The 22859-nt window shown below is 37.2% G+C and overlaps 1 protein-coding gene across 6 annotated transcripts in view; it reads left to right on the forward strand.

Moving 5' to 3' along the window:
* ECPAS (Ecm29 proteasome adaptor and scaffold) overlaps nt 1-22859 on the forward strand; it is a 110365-nt gene that overhangs the window by 36870 nt on the left and 50636 nt on the right. For 5 of the 6 annotated variants that reach the window (XR_011465034.1, XM_070375116.1, XM_070375117.1 and 2 more), the window contains 8 exons: nt 165-283; nt 1596-1745; nt 4451-4619; nt 7247-7386; nt 11789-11870; nt 14608-14727; nt 20673-20758; nt 20990-21068. Coding sequence is in view for 5 of the 6 variants with exons in the window: in XM_070375116.1 (XP_070231217.1) it covers nt 165-283; nt 1596-1745; nt 4451-4619; nt 7247-7386; nt 11789-11870; nt 14608-14727; nt 20673-20758; nt 20990-21068 (945 nt within the window). In the remaining variant the exon portion in view is untranslated. The remainder of the gene's footprint in view (nt 1-164; nt 284-1595; nt 1746-4450; nt 4620-7246; nt 7387-11788; nt 11871-14607; nt 14728-20672; nt 20759-20989; nt 21069-22859) is intronic. The other variant, XM_070375119.1, reaches the window with a different exon arrangement.

The raw sequence follows: 22859 nt of genomic DNA on the forward strand, positions 1-22859 counted from the left end.
CCTGAGACAGATTGGTTGGCCAGGCTGTAATAGGTGATAAGCAAGAGGAAGGAGGATTCAGTTTCTTGATTATAAGATAACTACCTAGGCTATCAACCATACGTTTTTGTTGAAATCCTTGAATACTTCTTTTATACTAACTTGCCTTTCTCTCATTGCATCAGAATTTTACTATAATTTATGTTAAGATGGGCTATCCTCGGCTACCGGTGGAGAAACAGTGTGAGCTGGCCCCTACGCTTCTTACTGCCATGGAAGGAAAGCCTCAGCCCCAGCAGGACAGGTATGCTGTTCCCGGTTACCTGGTTCCCCACCTCTGAGAGTCAGTGCTGCCGTTCAAAAACAGATCCACACGTCTGGTTTCACCTGGCCAAATGCAAAGGCTTAATTAAGTCGAACTCTTTCAGCCAACATTGTTGTGTTACCTCAACATGACTGTTTGGTTAATTTTGTAAATTATAAAATATCTTGTGAGCATATGGGAAACTGTGCAGAACAATTAACATTTTTTTCAATCTAAATGCATTTTCAGTTTGGTCAGTTATTTTGAAGCAACTGATTTTCTTGATTGCAAAAATTAGAGCTTGTGATTGCAAAAATTAGAGTTCTAATATGCTTTTCATCAAACCTTTCTGTCTTGGAGGATATAAAGTTTCAGAGCAGTTTTCTTAAGAAACTGATTACGCGTTTGTATTCACGTGGGAATTGACGAGATGAAGAGGTTTAGACTATGCTCCTTCGTTTCTCGGTGTAGCCCAGAAGTTCTGTATCCTAGCCTTGTTGTGGTGAGAAACACGAAGAGCAGCTGTGGAGGAAAGAGTTAAATCATGTTTTCAGTTCACTTTTTAGAGCATAAACATTTTTAAAAGATCTTCATGCTCACATTTACAAGTAAAAAAAAATTTTTCTCTGGGGAGCGTGTGGTAGGGTCCCTTTAATGTCTGTGTGCACGCGTGTAACAGGAGAACAGGGTGCAGAGAGCCGTGTTCTTGTGGTAGCTGGTGCAAAAAAGTCTTCCGACAAGTAAAATTAATAGACATTGTAAGCACTAGTTTGAAATTGTTTTCCTAGCAACAGGTATAGTGAAAGAAGGAATTACTGAAGCTGTGTTACTTAAATTCACACAGTGGAAATTTAATATTATATTCCAAATATTGACATGATTCATGTTTAATTTCTTTAGCTTTTGAATGACTTTATTTTTAATTAAACGTGAAAAGGGAAAAAAAAAAAGATGGACAGAACATGTTGTCAGTTGAACTTTACCTAAGGTTTCATATTAAATCTCTTGTAATAGATACTAACATTGAGCTCATATTATATACATTTTTCTCAGGTGTTTTTGTGATGAGTCACGTTGGCTAAAATGTCACTTATCACTCAATATACTGAGCTTTCAATAAGAAAGAAATAAGAATGAAATCTAGGCCAGTCCCTAGACTTTGTAAATGAGTAGTTTTGAAGATGAATGGTCCTTGCTACGATTGCCATTTTTTGTCAAGTGATTTTTTTGTTGTTGTTATTTTGTCTGTTATTTGCATGTATAAAAAACCCTTATTTTTAAATAGTTGCAATAAATGTAATTGTTTTTTCAGCTTAATGCATCTTTTAATACCAACCCTTTTTCACATGAAATACCCTGTTGAATCATCAAAATCAGCTTCTCCGTTTAATCTTGCTGAGAAACCAAAGACTGTGCAGCTGCTTTTGGACTTCATGCTGGACGTCCTTTTAATGCCTTACGGGTAAGTACACCAAAGCAAAACGGAACAAGGGATCTTGTTCTTGACTGCTTTTACCGTGTGGCGTCCAGTACTCTTTTCAGTGATTCAACTTTCAGGTGAAAATGTGTTTGTCTCAGGTTTGCTTTGGTGCAGCCCTGATCTCTCCTAAACTCCAGCCCCACTGCTTACTGATCTTAACAGCCTGGAGCTGCTTTTGTGCTTTCAGACTTGACCCATCCAAGCTGAAATCAATCTTTCCCAGTAAACGTAGTTTCTCTCCTTTAATTGCATCAGTGCTGTGATGATTCTCTTAGCCATGTAGGCATACAATTAGAAGTTGCTCCAGCTTTCTCCTCCTGGTTGCCTCAATGTCAGTCCCATAAAGCTCCCTACCACTGCCTCCATGTGCCCTGGAGTCATTCCCACTGCTACCCTCTAGTTCAGGCTCTGTTAACCTCTCTTCTTGTTTCTCACCAGCTTCTCTTCTTCAGTACTGTCTACTCTGCTGCAGAGTTTCCTGATTTTTCAAATGCAGATCTTACCAGGTTACACCTTAAAATCCTTGGGCTGTTATTTTCCAGTCATTACACGCACTTGTGCATTTCATGCACTCCATGCACTCTGTATCTCCTGGCCTGTCTTTGTTTTAAGAGCATACAGTTCCCTCTGCTTAGAATGCTTCCCCATCACAAAAGAAAGGAAGAAGGAAAGAAAGAAAACAGCAAGAAACGACAGCTAAAAAAATCACTTTGAAAAGCCTCACAAAGGAGCTTAGACGTAGGCTCTGTCGTCTCTGACGTAAACCCCCTGCCCTAGGCACAGGACACTCTCCTTGTCCGCATAACACTGAGCACCGTCCGTAGTGCCTCTTGGTGTTTTGGTGCGGTGACGTGTCCCTCTCTCCTACTAGATTGGGAGCTCTTTGAAGTCAGGAGCTGTTTGCTCCGCCTCAGGCTCCTGGTGCCCACATAGTGCCCGCGTTGTGATTTGCTTCTAGCCTGCTCATTTTTTAGGTTGTCCTGCTGCCAGAGATATTTTTCTAAAATACTGCTTTCGTTGTGCTTCTTTGGTAATCTGCACCATGAGCGTGGCATGCTGGGCTCCCCATCGTCTATCCCTCCCTCAGCCACAGGAGAGTTGACGCTGTTCACTTTCTCTCCTCTCCCGTTTGTTCTCCTCCTACTCTTCTGATTTGGCGGTTTTATTTTCTGGACCTTCCATTACCTCTGTAATGTGTGTGCTCGGTTGCGTATGACTGTTTGTGACCCCATGGACTGGAGCCTGCCAGGCTCTTCAGTCCTTGGAATTTTACAGGCAGGAATACTGGAGCAGGTTGCCATTTCCTCTCCAAGGAATCTTCCTGGCCCAGGGATCAAACCCACATCTCTTGTGTCTCCTGCAGTTTCTTTGTCATCTGATAACATCCTGTGCTGTTGAGCGTGTTGTGTTGTTATTTTCTCAGCTTGCTCCAGTCGGTAGACAGTCTTACACCTCCTGTTGTTCCTCTGTCTGGTGTCTGGGATGGTAGTCTGTACAATATTAGCTGTTCAGTAATTGATTGGTTTACTTCCTGTGTACTGTCAGTCTTGCGGTAACTTAAGAAATAAATGAAAATCTCCTTTTACAGTTGTTAAATCAGGAGGCAGCCAGAATTGGCAGGTGATGATGGCTTTGGTAATTTAACTTGGAAGTCCAGATTTAACTTAGGCACACAATGTACCCAAGCCAGTGGTCCCTCATGTTTTCCTTCCCAGTGAGAATTTGCATTGTTTATATATAAATATTAAAGTGGTCCTTCAACAAGTTTTTAAAAAATTAGATGAATTTAGGAATGAAATGAATATGATATATAGTAATGTGGAATAGTTTACTGTGCTGTTAGGCTCCTAGTGTTTAATTTTTACTATAATGGATATTTTAATATCAAATCTGGGAATTTGTCAGCTTAGAATTTTAGATTTCAAAGGGACTTGAATCATTATTTATATCAAAGTTTTCATTTTGTAGATGAGAAATGCTTAATTGGTTTAAATGTTTAACCAGTTTAATTGGTTCAAAATGAATTTACCAGAAATCTTATTTTTAATCTGTAGAAGCTAAAAATGAAATAGGATGATAAATCAGTAAATAAGTATTTGTGAAGCTGTATGCTTTGAACGTATAATGGAAAAAGCTGGTCCTCATTATGATTTTTCTCCTTTGGGTCCTTTTGAATTTTTTCATTTTGGGGGCAGTATATGCTTCTGTGGTAAGTGGTTTGGAGGTTTCAGTGGGTGTTCTGATGGAGAGATACAAGAAGTTTAAGGAGAATTGAACAGAAATGGGAATGAATATAAAATTATTCTCTGCTTTGGGTATAAAACAATAGCTTTTTTTTCTTTTAATTTCCATTACAATCAACAAAATATAGTGGGTTCATAGTGATTTTTAGAATAATAATTTATGGATTGAGTGTGAACAGAATACTTATATTCATTATTGGTAACTGTTATGGTTCATTAGTAGTCAAATTGAGCAGATATACTCCAGTGGTTAATTTGCTGAGGATGTGGATACCTTTTAAAGATACCTATCTTTAAAATTCTCCTTTATGATGAAATTTTAATTTCAAGTGTTTATTCTTCAACAAAAATTCTGTGGGAGGAAAGTATGTAATTGAATGTATTACATATACATGTGTTTGTGTGTGTTTTTATAGAGGGGTTAAATTCCCATTTCCTTTCCAGATATGTGTTAAATGAATCCCAGAGTCGCCAAAATTCATCTTCAGCACAGGGTTCTTCTTCAAATAGTGGGGGAGGTTCTGGAATACCACAGCCTCCCCCAGGAATGAGCTTTTATGCAGCTAAACGAGTTATTGGAGATAACCCATGGACGCCTGAACAGTTGGAACAGGTATCACACACTGTGTGTTCATATGGAGCTTAACCCTGCACACTTGCCCCTGTGAAGTCAGTCCATGGAAGCATGTGTCAGAGAATTCCAGTTATTCAGGCTGTCTAATGAAATACATTTGAGAGGAGCGATTGATGTAATGTGCTGACATCATCATGTCATTTATTGGTTAAAGCCCCAGGGAGAGGGAGGAGTGGGAAAAACTCTTCAGTTTTTCAAATGTTGCTTCCGTATTTCACGTATAAAATACAGCCCACTTACAGATTGAATGTTTTTAACTTCTTTCATTTTAGTTTTTAATTATAGGTTTAATGTTTAGCTGCTTTGGTGCAGTTTAAATACAATTTATCTTATGTTATTCAGCTTTTTAGGGCTGTACGTTTTGTGTAAAGTGAGGAACAAGTGACCATGTGGGGGAAAAAGCATGATGCCCTTTTATATTTCTTCCTGGGAATTGAAAAATTGGCATTAAGAATTTTATTCTGGATTTAAACAGGACACAGATGTTCTCTGAGCAGCTTTTAAAAAAGACTGGTGCTCTACAGAGAAGGTGCCTCACTGTGTCTGTGTCATCAGGCACCTCAGGGAAGAACAGATGAGATCAGTATGTAATTATTTTGGAATTCAAGCAACATGGGTTAGTCTTCCAATCCTTCCTTTATCTCTCCATGGCAGTCTAAATGATTTGGTCCTTTTCTTTCTGGCAATGTAAGTGATCACTGATCAAAACAGTGTTCCCAGGAAAGGGAAGAATTCAAGTGGGCATTCTTGCCACTCACAAATTTATAGAATGATTTGTTCAGCAAGGGTTCTGTGTGATTAGATTAAATCTTCATGTTTTATAGATCTTTTTTCTTCTTAAACTGTGATGTAAGAAAGAAAGAAAGGTAAATACTAGCAGAAGCTACTCTTTAAAGTGTGGCCTATGTGACAGGCACTATACTGAGTACTTTGAATACATTATCTCATTTAATCCTCACAGCAGAACTGACAAGGCATAGAAATTATTGGTTCCATTTTGTAAAAAGAACTGAGTTTGGAGATTTACCACAGTCTCACTCCTAGGAGGAGGCTTTGCATTTAGGTCTCTCTGAGTGCTAAAGCTCTCAGTGCTGGAGAATCAGTGTTAACATTAAATGGTAATCTTACATTGGTCATGATTTGCTAATTCCTAAGGGCTTCTGTATGTCTTTTGTCCATTTCATGGTTGAGCCTTGAAGAGTTTGGTTTCAAGGATGAAAGATGTTTTCCTCTAATTTTTAAACATCCCTTTTGTTTTTTACATTTTTTCTTTCAGATGAAACAGTTTTTCTTTTTTTCAAACGATAGTGTTAGTGATAGTGTAAATATTCAAATAATACAGAATATTATAACAAGAAATTAAAAATTACTCGGAATCCCACCACCTTAGTTTGTCATTCACCTTTCACCAGCTCTATATACGTGTGTGTGTGTGTACACAAATGTAATTTTACACATTACATTTTTATATAATATACTATTTGAGCTTCATTTTTTTAAACAAAATGTCAAGTTTTAAAATAATGTCTTTTTAAATGTCTGTATTAAATAATGCATAAATCACATAATATGTTTTAAACTAGTCTCCTATTCCTAGACATGAGTATTGTTCTCAGTTTCCTTTGAACACTTTTTCTATAAATCTTTATGTAGTGACTCTCATAGCTGCAGTAAATGCTTGCATCTTCTCTGTTGTAGCTCTTCTTGCAAGTCAGTTGTATTGAACACACAGAGGGAAGGCAGGCATTTTTATGATCCCTTTGTCTGCTTTTTAAAATTGCATCCTTTGTCATGTAGTATTAATAATTGAAAACTTTATCAGTCCTATTTCATATACATGAGAACTATTATGTAACTGATTTTAAAGGTAAAATTTCATTTTGCGGGTATATTTATCCTAAATGCAGTTATTTGTAGTGAAAGTCATAGCTTCTTCATGTTGCATGAAGTTCTTAGCAGAATCTAAGAATCTCTTCTTCAGTCTGTGTTTCATTTTAGCCAGTTAGATTGAATACTGTTTGATTAGAATTTTATTCTTGCATATGTTTGAAATCATGTTGTTTTCAGTATGTAAGATTATAGAGGGCAGAGTTAGTATGTTAGCAGTAGAATAGAACTCCATGGACTGTGAGTTTTATTTCTTTTTGAACTGTCACAAGAATCCATGGAGTACCTCACTCCCGATGTACCACACTCTACCAGAGGCTCCAGATTTGGACTTCATTTCAAGGCTTCACCATTCTAGAGAGGCTTTTCACCCAAATAGGAAGGCTTTGTATCATAGTGGCCTTGGAGTCTGAGAGACTTGGGTTTGGATTGTGCCTTCATCATTTATTAAATGTCTTAGTCTCTTCAGCCTTGCCTCAGTTTTCATATCAGAAAAATGGGTATAATGATACTCATTTCTAGATTGTGAGGGTTAAATGAAATCATGAATATGTATGGGTTAGTATGGTCCCTGGCACACTGTAAGGCTAAATAGGAGTGGCTACTGTTGTTCTATTAATCTTTGGTTTATGACCATAGTAATATGTTAAACACGTACTTCAGGTTGGTGGTCTTTGTTTCTCTGATCGATATTTTTCCTTCCCTTCGTTTATCTACAGTGCAAATTGGGTATAGTGAAATTCATAGAAGCTGAGCAGGTGCCTGAGCTTGAAGCTGTTCTCCACCTGGTGATTGCTTCTAGTGACACACGCCACAGTGTAGCCACCGCAGCAGACCTAGAGTTGAAAAGCAAGCAAAGGTGAGTTCCTTCCCCCTCTTTAAACTTTAGAAATTGAAAAGATGCTAGATTTCTAAAAGCTTGCTCAGCACATATTCTTTTCAGCTTTTGCGTAATGAGGCATTCAATTTATGAGATTGTGAAATATACCTAATTTGTATGAAAGACAGTTTGCTGAGGAGCAGAATTCTGTATAAGGCAAAGAGGAAAAGCTGTTTGGAGAAGCAGTTTAAAATTGGAATGGATAAGGATAATTACCATAAGAACTGAGACCTTTGTTTAGGTAAATGAACTTAAAGAACTAATGTTAAGAAAAATGTCGAAACCCAAAAGTTACTCATTTTTGATTCTTCCTCTAAAATTCTTTGAGATGGCTTTTAATAAAGGATATGTAGGTATTATGGTTAATATGAAAATCAGGTCCTATGAAAAGAGATACTGAATAGGTCTTAATATACACAGGAGAAAATAAGTGTAATAAATAGACTCATGGAAAAAATTGTATATAAGAAATCAAATCACGCACAATAAAACAATAGTATGCCAACTGGTAAATAAAATTGTGTAACAGCTGATTACTCCATTTAAGTTTCTGTTGAAACTGCTGTGCTTATACCCTGTTGATTGACACTGTAAATTGAAATAATTTTGGCAAAGCAGTTTGTAGTAGGTAATGAACCATAAAAATACTTACTTTTTTTTATGTGAATCTTCTGGGACTTCATCCTGAGAATCATTCAAAAGAAGAGAAATATTATATTTAGAAAAATGTTACAGATTCATTAATTGTATTATTTCCTATAATTGTTAAAAAAGGAAACATAATCAGATTTCTACAGTGGGTAAATAGTGAAATTAAGTACATGACCTATATAGAATATTACATCTATATAGGTATTATTATCTTCCCAAATAATTATAAAAATAATACAGCAACATGTAAATTGCCCCAACATAATGGCAGATGAATAACACATAATGCAAAATTATATATGTACTGATTTTTAATCAGATTTCTACAGTGGGTAAATAGTGAAATTAACTACATGACCTATATAGAGTATTACATCTATATAGGTATTATTATTTTCCCAAATAATTATAAAAATAATACAGCAACATGTAAATTGCCCCAACATAATGGCAGATGAATAACACATAATACAAAATTATATATGTACTGATTTTTAATAAATGACATGTGCAAAGACTGGAAAATACATGAAAAATTGAAGATACTTTGTTTAAAAAAATCAGATTATGGAATACTTCATTTTTGAATTTATTTTAATGCTTAATCTAATAAAAAGATGATGGAATGTGGGTAAGATGATAAAACTTTATGAAGGTATATATCATAGGTTTCCCTCTCCAAAGAAATATAAGTAGGTGTCACAGGGTAATGAAATTAACTTCATTGTGTCTTCGTTTGCTTATTAAAATATAAATGAGCTGTGTCTGTGTGGTGGTGGCTGGGAATGCATGTCTGTCATGGAAATAATTCTGATCCTGCCTCTTGCTGATTGTCTGAATATGGAAGACTCACTTAACCTCACTAGGCCTTGGACTCTGTAAAATGAGAAATTTGGACCAGATTGTACTTAACATTCCCCACCAAGTCTAAAATTCTTTCATGCCGCTATGACTATGTCTTTCTGGTATCTCCTTCAAGAAATTTATTTGGTTTTGAAGTGTCAAAAACCCTTTTTAAAAAATTTTATTCAAGTATAGTTGATTTACAATGTTGTGTTAATTTCTGCTATACAGCAAAATGATTCAATTATATATATATATTTTTATAGTCTTTATAAAAATATAAAATATATTTATATATATATATATACACTTTTCTGTATTCTTTTCCATTATGGTTGACCACAGGATATTTGAGATAGTTCACTGTACCATACAGGAAGACCTTGTTATTTATCCTTTCTATGTATAATAGTTTTATGTATTTATATTTTAAAAATTTAAGTATAGTTGATTAGAGCGTTGTGTTTATTTTCTGCTGTATAGCTGGGTGACTCAGTTATACATATACTCTGTCATATTCCTTACCATTATGGTTTTTCACAGGGGATTGAATGTAATTCCCCGTGTTATACAGTACGACCTCGTTGTTTATCCATCCTGTGTATAGTAGCTTGCATCTGCTTACCCCACACTCCCGGTTCCCCCCGCCCCCACCCCATGGCAGCTGCGAGTCTGCTCTGTGTCTGTGACTGTCTCACAGATGAGTCCATTGGTGCCGTGCTTGAGACCCCACGTACAAGTGGTAGGTCATGTGGTATTTGTCTTTCTCTTTCTGTCTTACTTCACTCAATACAATAATCTCTCTAGGTCCATCCATGTTGCTGCAAATGGCATTATTCCATTCTTTTTTGTGGCTGAGTAATATTCCATTGAATATATGTGCCACATCTTCTTTATCCATTCATCTGTTGATGGACATTTAGATTGTTTGTTGTCCATGTCTTCATGTCTTGGCTATTATGAATAATGCTGCTTTGAACACAGGCATGTGTGTATCTTTTTGTATTATTATTTTGTCAGGATGTATACCCAGGAGTGGCATTTTCAGGTCCCACTGGCAACTCTTTTTTTTTTTTTTTTTGAGGACCCTCCAAACAGTTTTCCAAAAAAACTTCTTTAAAACTTCATTGTGTTTGGACTGGCTCCATTCTTTACACCATGCAATAGATTGGATTGTTGGATATATAAATGTGGTGCTGAAGTATTCTAATTAGTTTTGGTTTTGTTCATTAAAACAAGTATATTTTCCAAAAAAAATATAGCGTAACATTGTTAGGAGGTAAAAAGTGAGTTGAGAACAATATGTAGTTAGCCCATTTTGTTAAATAGAAATCCCAAAGTATCTCTTCAAGCGATCCTTGTCTGTATTGATCTGTTTCAATCTACCTGCCGTACCCATCTAGCTCTTTTATGTGCACAGGAAAGAAGTCTAGAAAAAGATACACCAAAGTTAGTGGTTACTGAAAGGAAATAGAGAGGATTAGGGTGCAGAGTATAAGGAATTGTATTCTCTATATTAATAATTTTTGAATTTTCATAAGCGTGTAATCAGAAAACTAAAGCTAGAAAGGTGACAAGAGAAAAGTAGAAGAAACAGTGAAAGTTATCCTTATTAGTTAACCATTGTTAGGTTTTCTGTTTGTTTTACTAAAGTGTGTGTGTTTTGTCAAAAATCTGTAAACTTGAAGTATTTATAGAAGAGAAGCAAAGGTGGAACTCAAGGATTAGTTAGTAGAAATCAGCTGAGGAAAGATATAGGTAAATATAAGTAGGATTGTAGACTGTCTTTGAGGATAGTGGAATTGTGGATATCCGAATGAGGTAGTTTGATAGATGAAAGAAGAGATGGATTAGGAAAACAGTCTAAGCACCGTGGTAACTTACATTTGCACAGATACAACATAGTTTGAAAGCAGAATCAAGGTCAAAAGAGAGAAGATAGTGTGGTTAAATCTTACTATTTCAAGTGAAATACAGAATTGCATTATTCCTTGGTTTATAGAATGGCTGGCTGGCGGCTGCTGCGGAGGGTGGGTACATCACCAGTCACATTGTATTTCTAGGTCGGGGGTCCCCTACCTCCACACCATGGACCAGTACCTGCTCTCAGATGAGCAATGGCATTAGATTAGAAATAAACTGCACAATAAATGCATTGCACTTGAATCAGTCCCAAACCATCCTTCCCTCCACCAACCCATGGTCTGTGGAAAAACTGTCTTCCGCAAAATCAGTCCCTGGTGCCCAGAAGGTTGGGGAGTAATGTTCTAAGTCATCTTATTGTGGGGCCCAATTAGGAATAAGTCTTAATGACTAAATGGCAGCAAAGTCTTAGGTGTTAAGACTGCAAGTGTGTGCTGGGAGATAAGAGGGGGATGCTGGAGGTCACAGTGACACAGAATTTGAGAAATGCCATGGGCTGCAAGCTTCCTAGGGTTGTGGCTTTCTTTAATGGGTAAAATGTATTTTTTGGTCACTTTCCATATCACTTTTGAATTTCCAAGTGGCTAAACAGAAGAACTGTGCCTCAGGGCTCTTTGAACAAGTGTAGTATGGCTCTGCTCTGCTGGACCTGCTCCGTGTCATTGACCCTGAGAGTGGAATACAGTCCAGATTTCTTGAGTGGCACCAAATCGGGCCACTGGCTGCAATGGTCTGTGTTACATTGAATCATGGTGGGATAAAGAACTTTTTTTTTCTGTTTGAAAACTAACTTGGATAGAAATTAATCCCTTTCCTTCTCTTCTGCAGTGTCAATTGCCTTCTCTTCATTTGTGTATTTATAACATTTTTCTTTAATAATGTATTGAGGTTACGATATTTTGAAATTATTGAAGTGGGAGAGAGAAATAATAATTTTAACAAGCTTTGTTGAAACTTTCTGTAGCTTGATTGACTGGAATAATCCTGCCATCATTAATAAGATGTACAAGGTATACCTTGGAGATATACCACTGAAAACAAAAGAGGTAGGTTGTTTTGGTTTATTCTTACATTGTCATAAAAGCATTTTATTGACATGGTGATACTTGAACATTTTCTCCAGGTTATTTTGATTTAGGCTGAACATATGCTATAGGAAGTACTACTTTGAGACCATACTAGTGTAAGTAGATTAAAGTCTCCTGAAGTAGCTTAGTTTACCTGATGTGGTGTTTTTTATTCAGCTCCCTAGATTAGGCCTCAGTAAACATTTTCTGTAGATATTTTAGACTTTAATGGCTTTATAGTTCTGAGGCTGCAGCTACTCAATTCTGCCATAACGTGAAACCAGCCATAGAACATAACTGAATGAGCATGGCCATGTTCCAGTAAGACTTTATTGATACTGAAATTTGAATTTCTTATTATTTTGTGAAATACAATTTTGCAGAATATTGCTTTGATTTTAAAAAAAATCGTTTGAAAATGTGAAAACTTGTTTTAACTCACAGACCTTACCAAGACAGATAGTAGGCTGGATTTGGCTCATGGGCTGTAGTTTCTTGACTCCTGGTCTAGAATCTAGGACAGTAGGTGGGTTCTTCTGAATTTTCAAAGTAAGATGTTGCTTAATAACTTAAGTTCTTTTTTGTTCACTGTGTTTAGAAGTATTCCAAGTCTAAACCTAGACATACAAAATTATTTGTTTGCTTTCTAAACCATAAATAATTGTTTTAAAAATTGTATTAACTCCTGTTAGATTAAATTGAGTGTAATAGAGACTTCCCTGGCTGTCCAGTGGTTAAGACTCCCTGCTTCCACTGCAGGGGGCAGGGGTGTGATCCCTGATTGGCGAACTGAGATCCCTCATGCTGTGACACAGGCCTCCCCAACCCCCCAAGAAGAAAAAGTTGTGTACGATGTAGCAGAAAGAACAATGAGTTGGGAATTCTCACCCCACCCTGATTCTCCTCCTGAATGGATGCACATAAATGTTTTGGAGAGGAGAGATCTGGCTAATTGCACAACTTTTCTGGGCATCATGTTCTTCATGTAGAAGACCCACTAGGTCAGTGGTTCCCAGAGTGTGGTCCATAGGTCACAGAGGGTCTTTAGAGGTTCACAAAGCTAAGACAGTTTTTGCCTTTTTTTTTCTGTGTTGAATTTTGCACTGATGGTGCAAAAGCAGTGATGTGTGTCACTGCTGGGACCTTAGCATGAATCAGAGCTGTGTCATTAAATAATTATTAGGAATCATTCTGTTCTTCACTGTCAGCACTCTTGGTTAAAAAGGAGAGAGGAAATAAAACTCAGCTTACGAATATCCTTGATGAAGCAGAAAAAATTATTTTATATTAAGAGTAGAGAGACAAACTCTGGTTATTAAGATGGGTATTTGGCATGAATTTTCTCTTTTAAAATGAAAAAAATGAGGTTTCAAGAAAAACAGTTAACATGCTCTGTTGGCAATGGTGAAAGTTGAGCTTTTTAAGCAAAAATGAGAATTTTGGGAAATTTGTATTCATTGTGTTGAGCATGACAGTTTGTCAGTATTTACAGAGTTTTCTGATAAGATTGGTCATGATATTGACATGTGATTTGTGTGTGTGCGGATGTTTTATAATGAAATATTTGTGTAACTCAGTGAGCCAATATTTTCCAAATGACCAGTGTTGTTACAGAAGCATATAAGGGTAAGGGAGCCATTTAATACAATTTAATAGAGTGGTGGAATTTAGTATACTGTAACAGAGTATGCAGAGGTTCCATTGATACATTTTCAAATCCACATGACAACCTTTAAGAAACTATTTTATATCAAGTTTGTGGAAGTTTGTGGGTGGTATCTGTATTTAGAATATCTGTAATTAAGAATATCTGTAATTACCTGAAAAACCTAATAAAATAATCACCATTTTTCCAGTTACATATCTCTGTGAAGCTGGTTTTATTTTTTTTAATATACTTAAACCAAAATAACATATCACAACAGATTAAATGCTGAAAAAGATACAGGAATCCAGCTTTCTTCTATGAAAGTGGATAGTGAAGAGATTCACAGAAAAAACAGTACCACTCTCTCAGTGCAGTTTTTTATTTTGAAAAATGTAGTTTTTTTTTTTTTCCCAGGATTTTTTTTTTTATTTCAACATATTTTCATTATAGAAAATTTAGCAAACACAGAAAAGCAATAAGAAAGTTAAATTTTATCTGTAATCCCACCACCCAGGGCTAATAATTTTAACATGGTGTGTATCTCATTCCACTTTTTTCTATACATAAATATCACTATGTTGTATTTTTTTAAACATAATTGAGTTCTTGTAGTTCCACAAAGTTCTTTTATTATTTAAACAATGTTGCACACACTTTTCCATGTCATTGTGTTCTATAACATTTAATAGCTACATTGTATTACATTTATTTTTTTTAAGTTGGTCTGTTGTTTTTTTTTTTTTAAGTTTTTTTTTTTTTAATTTATTTTATGAAAAATGTAGTTTTTAATTTGTCTTAAAAGTATGTTATTTATGAAAATATATCCTGGCTTTAATACTATTTTTAAGTGAATAAGTACTTAAAATTTTTTCAGTTTTAATTTCTAATATAGTAAATATTCATAGATATTCTAGTATAAAAGAAAGATCTTAGGAAGCTTCAGTAGTTTTTAAGAGTATAAAGGGATCTTGAAACAGAAGTTTTAGAGACCATTGATTTAGATGATCTCTCATGATTTCTTTCAATTGATAATAATTTCGAAGTGCTGAATTATAATGTTTTCAACAGGGAGCAGTTCTGAAGCCAGAGCTGAAAAGGGACCCAGTCAGCACAAGGGTCAAGTTAAAGATTGTCCCCCACCTTCTTCGTTCTAGACAAGCTGCCGAAACGTTCCCAGCTAACATTCAGGTAACTGATTTTTTTTCAAGAGAAGTACGACCTGTTTACAACTTTTATGTCTATGTAACTAGAGAAAGAACTGCATTAATGAATATTCCGGAGGTAGATTGATATGTATAACAAGATTAATGAGATTCTTTTTTCTCTCTCAAGTTTAGCTGTAGAAAATACTTAAAAATTTTTATTATAGAGACTTTCCTGGTGGTCCAGTGGTTGAGACTGTTTTCCAGTACAGGGGGTGCAGGTTCCATCCCTGGTCGGGGAGCTGAGATCCCACATGTCTTGGAGCCAAAAAACCAAAACATAAAACAGAAGCAGTATTGTAACAAAATCTGTAAAGATTTTTTTAAAATGGTCCACATAAATATTAAAATTTTTTGATTATAGAATATATACTATAGAATATATAGAATATATATTATAGAATATATAGAATATATGGTTACCATTCACTCTAAATGTGTGGTGATAATCCCTTTCAAACTAGTGCTTTTCTGAGTGGTGTTTTTCCAAAAATGGTAGCAGCAGAAACTTGTTCACTAAAGTGGGATAATGAGTCATCCTTGCTTGGAGCCCCACATGTAGGCAGCGGCCACAGCCTCTGAGCTCTGCCGCCTCAGTATCTTCATCTCCCTAGGGCAGGTGCTGACGTTAATGGAGATCGTCACTTCTTGTTTTGCTTGTCACAGTTGTCTTCTTTGTTGCCCTGTCTTGCCCACAGCCAGTCTGTTTTCTGTGTTGCCACCAGAGTTATTTTTGCACTTGGAAATCTTTGTACTCTTTGGGTATGGGATATGAGCCCCTCCGCAAAAGCCCTTGCCTTTCATCCAAGTGATGTCCAGCTCTAGAGACAATTTGTTTGAGCATGGTTTTGTCATTAGTTACTCGCTTCTGATCTTAAATAGGGCTTCCCTGGTGGCTTAGTGGTAAAGAACCTACCTACCAATGTAGGAGAGGCGAGTTCGATGCCTCGGTTGGGAAGATCCCTTGGAGAAGGAAACGGCAACCCACTCCAGTGTTCTTGCCTGGGAAATCCCATGGACAGAGGAGCCTGGCTGGCTACAGTCCATGGGGTTGCAAAGAGTCAGACATGACTTAGTAACTATAAACAACAACAAATACAACTTTTCATCTTAAATAAACCTTAAGGTTTTTCCCCTGTTTTTCTTTAAACATTTAAAAAAAATCTGTAGAATGGGTGTAATGATAGAAGTGTTGTAAAGACTTGAGTGAGATAGCTGATAGAAGATTTAGAGCATGCTGCTAGTTCTCATTCAGTGAGAAAGTTCTCAGTAGATGGTGGAAAGGCAGCAGTTATTTCCCACCTGGTCTCGTATCTCAGCACCCCTCGCCCTGTACCTTACGTACCAGCAAAGATCGTTGCTCTTAAGTGTGCCGTTGTCATGGCTCTGTTTCATGACTCCTGGTGTAGTGCCCCTCCCCCTGTGGCCTGGTAAACATCTACTCCGGTTTCAGGATTTTCTCTAGTGTGCCCCCTCCTATCTAGAATGTTCTTATTTCCTGCCTCTCCTCCCTTTCAGTACCAAAGTAAGGACACACTCGTCTTGCTCACTGTATGTGTATGGTGGACATTGACTTCTCTCTTCATGTCTCTCCCTCTTAAGACTTATTTAAGTGGCTGCTTCCTCTTCCTAACTTCTGTCTTCATCTCTCTCCTTCTTAAGGCTTATTTGTTCTACTTCCTCCTTCTAGGTGATACAACTTTTATTCCCAGTATCTGCTGTCCAATATTTAGTAGTAGTAGTGTTAGTCACTCAGTTGTGTCTGACTCTCTGCGACCCCATGAACTATAGCTCACCAGGCTCCTCTGTCCATGGTATTCTCCAGGCAAGGATACTGGAGTGGGTTGCTGTTTCCTTCTCCAGGGGATCTTCCTGACCCAGGGATTGAACCTGGGTCTCCAGCATTGCAGGCAGGTTCTTTACCATCTGAGCTATAGGGAAGTCCTTGACTGATTTCAAATACTGTATTCTGTGTTTCCATAAACATAAAATAATCACAGAGCTTCTTCCATTTTGCTTACTAGGCACTGTTTTCCCTCATAGTGGCTTAATAATTTTGGTTCAGAAATGGTGGTGGTAGTAATGCTACATTATATAATAAGCAGCTAAAATTATGTGGCAGAATATTCATAGATCTCATGTAGGTGTACACTTTGTCAGTCAGTTCAGTTCAGTTGCTCAGTTGTGTCCGACTCTTTGTGAGCCCATGGACTGTAGCACGCCAGGCTTCCCTGTTCATCACCAGCTCCTGGGGCTTGCTCAAACTCTAGTCGGTGATGCCATCTAACCATCTCATCCTCTGTCATCCCCTTCTCCTCCCACCTTCAATCTTTCCAGGCATCAGGGTCTCTTCAAAAGAGTCAGTTCTTCCCATCAGGTGGCCAAAGGATTGTAGTTTCAGCTTCAGCATCAGTTCTTCCAATGAATATTCAGGACTGATTTCCTTTAGGATGTACTGGTTGGATCTCCTTGCAGTACAAGGGACTCTCAGGAGTTTTCTCCAACATCACAGTTCAAAAGCATCAGTTCTTTGGTGCTCAGCTTTCTTCACAGTCCAACTCTCACATCCATACATGACCACTGGAAAAACCATAGCTTTAACTAGATGGACCTTTGTTGGCAAAGTAATGTCACTGCTTTTTAATATGCTGTCTAGGTTGGTCATAACTTTTCTTCCAAGGAGCAAGTGTCTTTTAATTTTCTGGCTGCAGTCACCATCTGCAGTGATTTTGGAGCCCAAGAAAATAAAAGCCTGTCACTGTTTCCACTGTTTCCCCATCTATTTGCCATGAAGTGATGGGACTGGATGCCATAGTTTTAGTTTTCTGAATATTGAGTTTTAAGCCAAAATTTTCACTCTCCTCTTTCACTTTCATGAAGAGGCTCTTTAGTTCTTCGCTTTCTATCATAAGGGTGGTGTCATCTGCATATCTGAGGTTAGTGATATTCCTTCCAAAAATCTTGAACCAGCTTGTGCTTCATCCAGCCCAGGATTTCACATGATGTACTATGCATAGAAGGTAAATAAGCAGGGTGAGAATATACAGCCTTGATGTACTCCTTTTCCAATTTGGAACCAGCCTTTTGTTCCATGTCCATTCTAATTGTTGCTTCTTGACCTGCATACAGATTTCTCAGGAGGCAGGTCTGGTGTTTTGGTATTTCCATCTCTTCAAGAATTTTCCAGTTCGTTGTGATTTACACAGTCAAAGGCTTTGGTGTAGTCAATAAAGCAGAAGTAGATGTTTTTCTGGAACTCTCTTGCTTTTTTGATGATCCAGTGCATGTTAGCAGTTGGATCTCTGCCTTTTCTAAATCCAGCTTGAACATCTGGAAGTTCATGGTTCATTTACTGTTGGAAGCCTGGCTTGGAAAATTTTGAGCATTTGCTAGTGTGTAAGATGAGTACAATTGTGCAGTGGTTTGAACATTCTTTGGCATTGCCTTTCTTTGGGATTGGAATGAAAACTGACCTTTTCCAGTCCTGTGGCCACTGCTGAGGTTTCCAAGTTTGCTGGCATATTGAGTGCAGTACTTTCACAGCATCATCTTTCAGGATTTGGAATAGCTCAACTGGAATTCCATCACCTCCACTAGCTTTGTTCGTAGTGATGCTTCCTAAGGCCCACTTGACTTCACATTCCAGGATATCTAGCTCTAGGTGAGTGATCACACCATTGTGATTATCTGGGTCGTGAAGATCTTTTTTGTACAGTTCTTCTGTGTATTCTTGCCACCTTTTTTTTTTTTTTTTTGCCACCTCTTCTTAAAATCTACTTCTGTTAGGTCCATACCACTTCTGTCCTTTATTGTGCCCATCTTTGCATGGAATGTTCCCTTGGTATCTCTATTTTCTTGAAGAGATCTCTAGTGTTTCCCATTCTATTGTTTTCCTCTGTTTCTTTGCATTGATGGCTGAAGAAGGCTTTCTTATCTCTCCTTGCTATTCTTTGGAACTCTGCATTCAAATGGATATATCTTTCTTTTTCTCCTTTGCCTTTTGTGTCTTTTCTTTTCTCAGCTATTTGTAAGGCCTCCTCAGACAGCCATTTAGCCTTTTTGCATTTCTTTCTTGGGGGTGGTCTTGATCACTGCCTCCTGTACAGTGTCACAAACCTCCATCCATAGTTCTTCAGGCACCCTGTCTATCAGATCTAATCCCTTGAATTTATTTCTCACTTCCACTATATAATCATAAGGGATTTGATTTAGGTCATACCTGAATGGTCTACTGATTTTCCCTACTCTTCAATTTAAGTCTGAATTTGGCAAGAAGGAGTTCATGATCTGAGTCACAGTCAGCTCCCAGTCTTGTTTTTGCTGACTGTGTAGAGCTTCTCCACCTTTGGCTGCAAAGAATATAATCAGTCTGATTTTGGTGTTGACCGTCTGGTGATGTCCATGTGTAGAGTCTTCTCTTGTGTTGTTGGAAGAGGGTGTTTGCTATGACCAGTGCGTTCTCTTGCCAAAACTCTTAGCCTTTGCCCTGCTTCGTTTTGTACTCCAAGGCCAAATTTGCCTGTTACTTCAGGTATCTCTTGACTTCCTACTTTTGCATTCTAGTCCCCTATAATGAAAAGAACATCTTTTTTGTGTGTTAGTTCTAGAAGGTCTTGTAGGTCTTCATAGAACCGTTCAACTTCAGCTTCTTCAGCATTATTGGTTGGGGCATAGACTTGAATTATTGTGATTTTGAATGATTTGCCTTGGCAATGAACGGAGTTCATTCTCTCGTTTTTGAGATTGCATCCAAGTACTGCATTTCAGACTCTATTGTTGACTATGATGGCTACCCCATTTTTTCTAAGGAATTCTTGCCCATGGTAGTAGATGTAATGGTCATCTGAGTTAAATTTGCCCATTCCAGTCCATCTTAGCTCACTCATTCCTATAAATGTTGATGCTCATTCTTACCATCTCCTGTTCGACCACTTCCAATTTGCCTTGATTCATGGACCTAACAACATTCCAGGTTCCTATGCAATATTGTTCTTTATAGCATTGAGCTTTACTTCCATCACCAGTCACATCCACAAGTGGGTGGTGTTTTTGCTTTGGCTCCATTCCTTCATTCTTTCTGGAGTTACTTCTCCACTGATCTCCAGTAGCATATTGGGCACCTACCAACCTGGGGAGTTCATCTTCCAGTGTCTTGTCTTTTTGCCTTTTCATACTGTTTGGGGTTCTCAAGGCGAGAATACTGAAGTGGTTTGTCATTCCCTTCTCCAGTGTACCACGTTTTGTCAGAACTCTCCACCGTGACCCATCTGTCTTGGGTGGCCCCACACAGCATGGCTCATAGTTTCATTGAGTTAGACAAGGCTGTGGTCCATGCGATCAGTTTGTGATCTTTTGTACTACACTTTGTTCTTCAAAATTAATGCAATCTCTTTCACACAAGTATTCTAGCTGACAGCTGTAGGAAGCCAACAAGTAGCTTCAATAAACCGTCTGGATAACAAACACAGTGGTTGATGGTTCAAGCCTGCGCTATTTGTGGGGCTACTGCTAGGAAGCAACACAGAGTTCATGCTGCAGTGGGCTACCACTCTTACGCAGAGGACATCAGCAGATTAAATGATTTGGGAGGTATTAGTTTCTTAATTACATGTGAACTTATTTTGAAAACATGTCCTCTGCGTGAGAGTGGTGGCCCACTGCAGCATGAACTCTGTGTTGCTTCCTAGCAGTAGCCCCACAAATAGCGTGGGCTTGAACCATCAACCATTGTGTTTGTTATCCAGACTGTTAATTGAAGCTACTTGTTGGCTTCCTACGGCCATCAGCTAAAATACTTGGTGAAAGAGAACTGCATTAATTTTGAATAACAAAGTGTAGTACAAAAGACCTACTGTTGAATCCTCAGTTGTATTTGAAAATAATAAATTGCTGTTCTTCTTAATTGGTATTCTTGATGTTCTCTTTTCATAGGTGGTGTATGATGGACTCTTTGGTACAAATACAAATTCAAAATTAAGAACATTATCCCTGCAATTTGTGCATCACATTTGTGTAACGTAAGTTTCTTGCACTGTTCATAAAGTTTTCAAGCCAGTCGGAGCAATGTAGGGATGTAAGAGCATCTTACCTAGAAAGAAAATGTGTTTGCTTACCTTAAAATATGTCACATTTTGATAGATGATTTAAACTTATATTAGTTATGTCTCTGTTTTAAGTAATTATCTGAAACAATACTTAATTACGAGATTCTTACATCTTGCTTTGTGTATGTGTTGTTTTTTAACAAGCTGTCCAGAAATCAAGATTAAGCCATTAGGTCCAATGCTTTTGAATGGTCTCACCAAGCTAATCAATGAATATAAAGAAGTAAGTGACTTGGTTTTTTTTTTTTTTTAATTTTTGTTAATATTTTAGTTTTTAAATTCTGTTATAAACTTTCTTGGTCTGTATGTTGATACAGTTAAAGTTTGCTGTTGTTCCATCATTTCTTAACATTTTGAGGTGGTGTAAATTTCAGAAATTACCACCATCTTTTGCCCCTTTGTTGGGAAATAAGCATTAAAAATTGATATGGACCTTGAGGTGGTCTTATCATTTCTTTATGTAAAAAGGTACATTTTATTTTAGAAACTGTGCAAAAATGGAATGAAAAGAATTAGATTTTATTTTATGATTTATTTCCATATAGGTCTATTTGGATTTGCTTGTATTGAGAAACAGTGTTAATGCTAAGAGACTGAGATTTTATTGATTCAAAACTGTCAAAACATGCATTCAGTAAATTTTTGATTCCTTAAACTAAGTGGGATGAGGATTCCTTGGATTGTAGTTTTTCAAATCCTGTGTTTTCTTGCTGTATCACTCTTACCATTTCTAGTGTTCCAAGGGAATTGGCTAAAAAGAAAAAAGGTAAAGTTTTAAGAACTCTAGTTAATGTTCTTTTCCTAAGTCTCAGCTAAATATGAATGCATGTTTGCAGTAGTATAGTGGCCAGTATTTTGCCATTTGGAGTTAGAATTGAGTTTGAATCCTAGCTTTGTTCCTTTGTGAGTAACTTAAATTCTTCGGACCTCTGTTCTTTAGTAGAAGAATGAGGCTAATAGTATCATTTAATTGGATTATGGTGAAGATTAAATGATTATAGATGATTGTGAAGATTAAATGAGCTAATTTAGCACAGTGAAGACGTGTTAGTGGATATTATTATTATTGAAAACTGTTCACTTGTTGTACAGCTGTGCTTTGGGGCAGTCCTAGGCCTGACTCTCCTGTCGTCTTCTGTTGAGTGAGCAGAGCTTGCATGATGCTTAAGGCCTTGGGAACCTTTCAGATTATTTTTATGGCATAGATACATGCTTTGGATGGCTGGTAGAAATAAAAATGCTTTGGGGCTTTTGGGGGAGAAACTATATATTTGAAACTAGACTAGAGTGGCCAGATAACCTACAGGGCTATAATTATCTTAACCTCCAGATGACACCTGCATGTCTTCCCAACAGATGAGCCCGTAAGAGTGGACATGTAGGTGTGTGAATCCTTTGTGAAGTGTATAAACTTCAGCTCACAGAAGTGCTGCTGTGTTCCGAGTAATGTCAGACTCCTGATTTTCATAAAGCAATGTAAAATTCTGTTTGTATCTTGAGTGGAACCCTCACTAACTCACCCAAATACTATGATTCCTTTAACTTTTTAAGGTGAAAGATATGAGAAGAAGCAATTTACTGTAGTGCAGATTTTTAGACAGTTGCTCTCCTGAGCCTGAAATTTGGGGTGAGAGAGGGTGGATCCTAGTCTGTTGGGAAGTGATTAATTTTCTAATAAGTTAAGCTGTCTTCCTAGTATGTTGGTGGTGAATTTTGGTATTTGCAGGTTACGTAGTATTGAAAGGATCCTGAAGTTAGCATCAGTGAAGAGAACTTTTCTATGACCTCTGCATTTTCCTTTTGGAGTGAGTGGGGGATGGAAAGTTTGGTTTTGTTTTTTCTTTTAGTAGTCTGATGCATCCTGGGTTTGGACATTTTTATTTGTTTTGTTCAGATTCTGGTATCATGTAGTTAGGCACAGTGAGACCTAGGTTTAACGAGGAGTAAAACAATGCATTTCATTGCAGCAAAAAGGTTTTGCCGTTTACTGTGTTTTTGTTCTGTCTGCTTTTTT

This window comes from Bos mutus, chromosome 8, assembly GCF_027580195.1.
Source record: "Bos mutus isolate GX-2022 chromosome 8, NWIPB_WYAK_1.1, whole genome shotgun sequence".
Taxonomy (NCBI): domain Eukaryota; kingdom Metazoa; phylum Chordata; class Mammalia; order Artiodactyla; family Bovidae; genus Bos; species Bos mutus.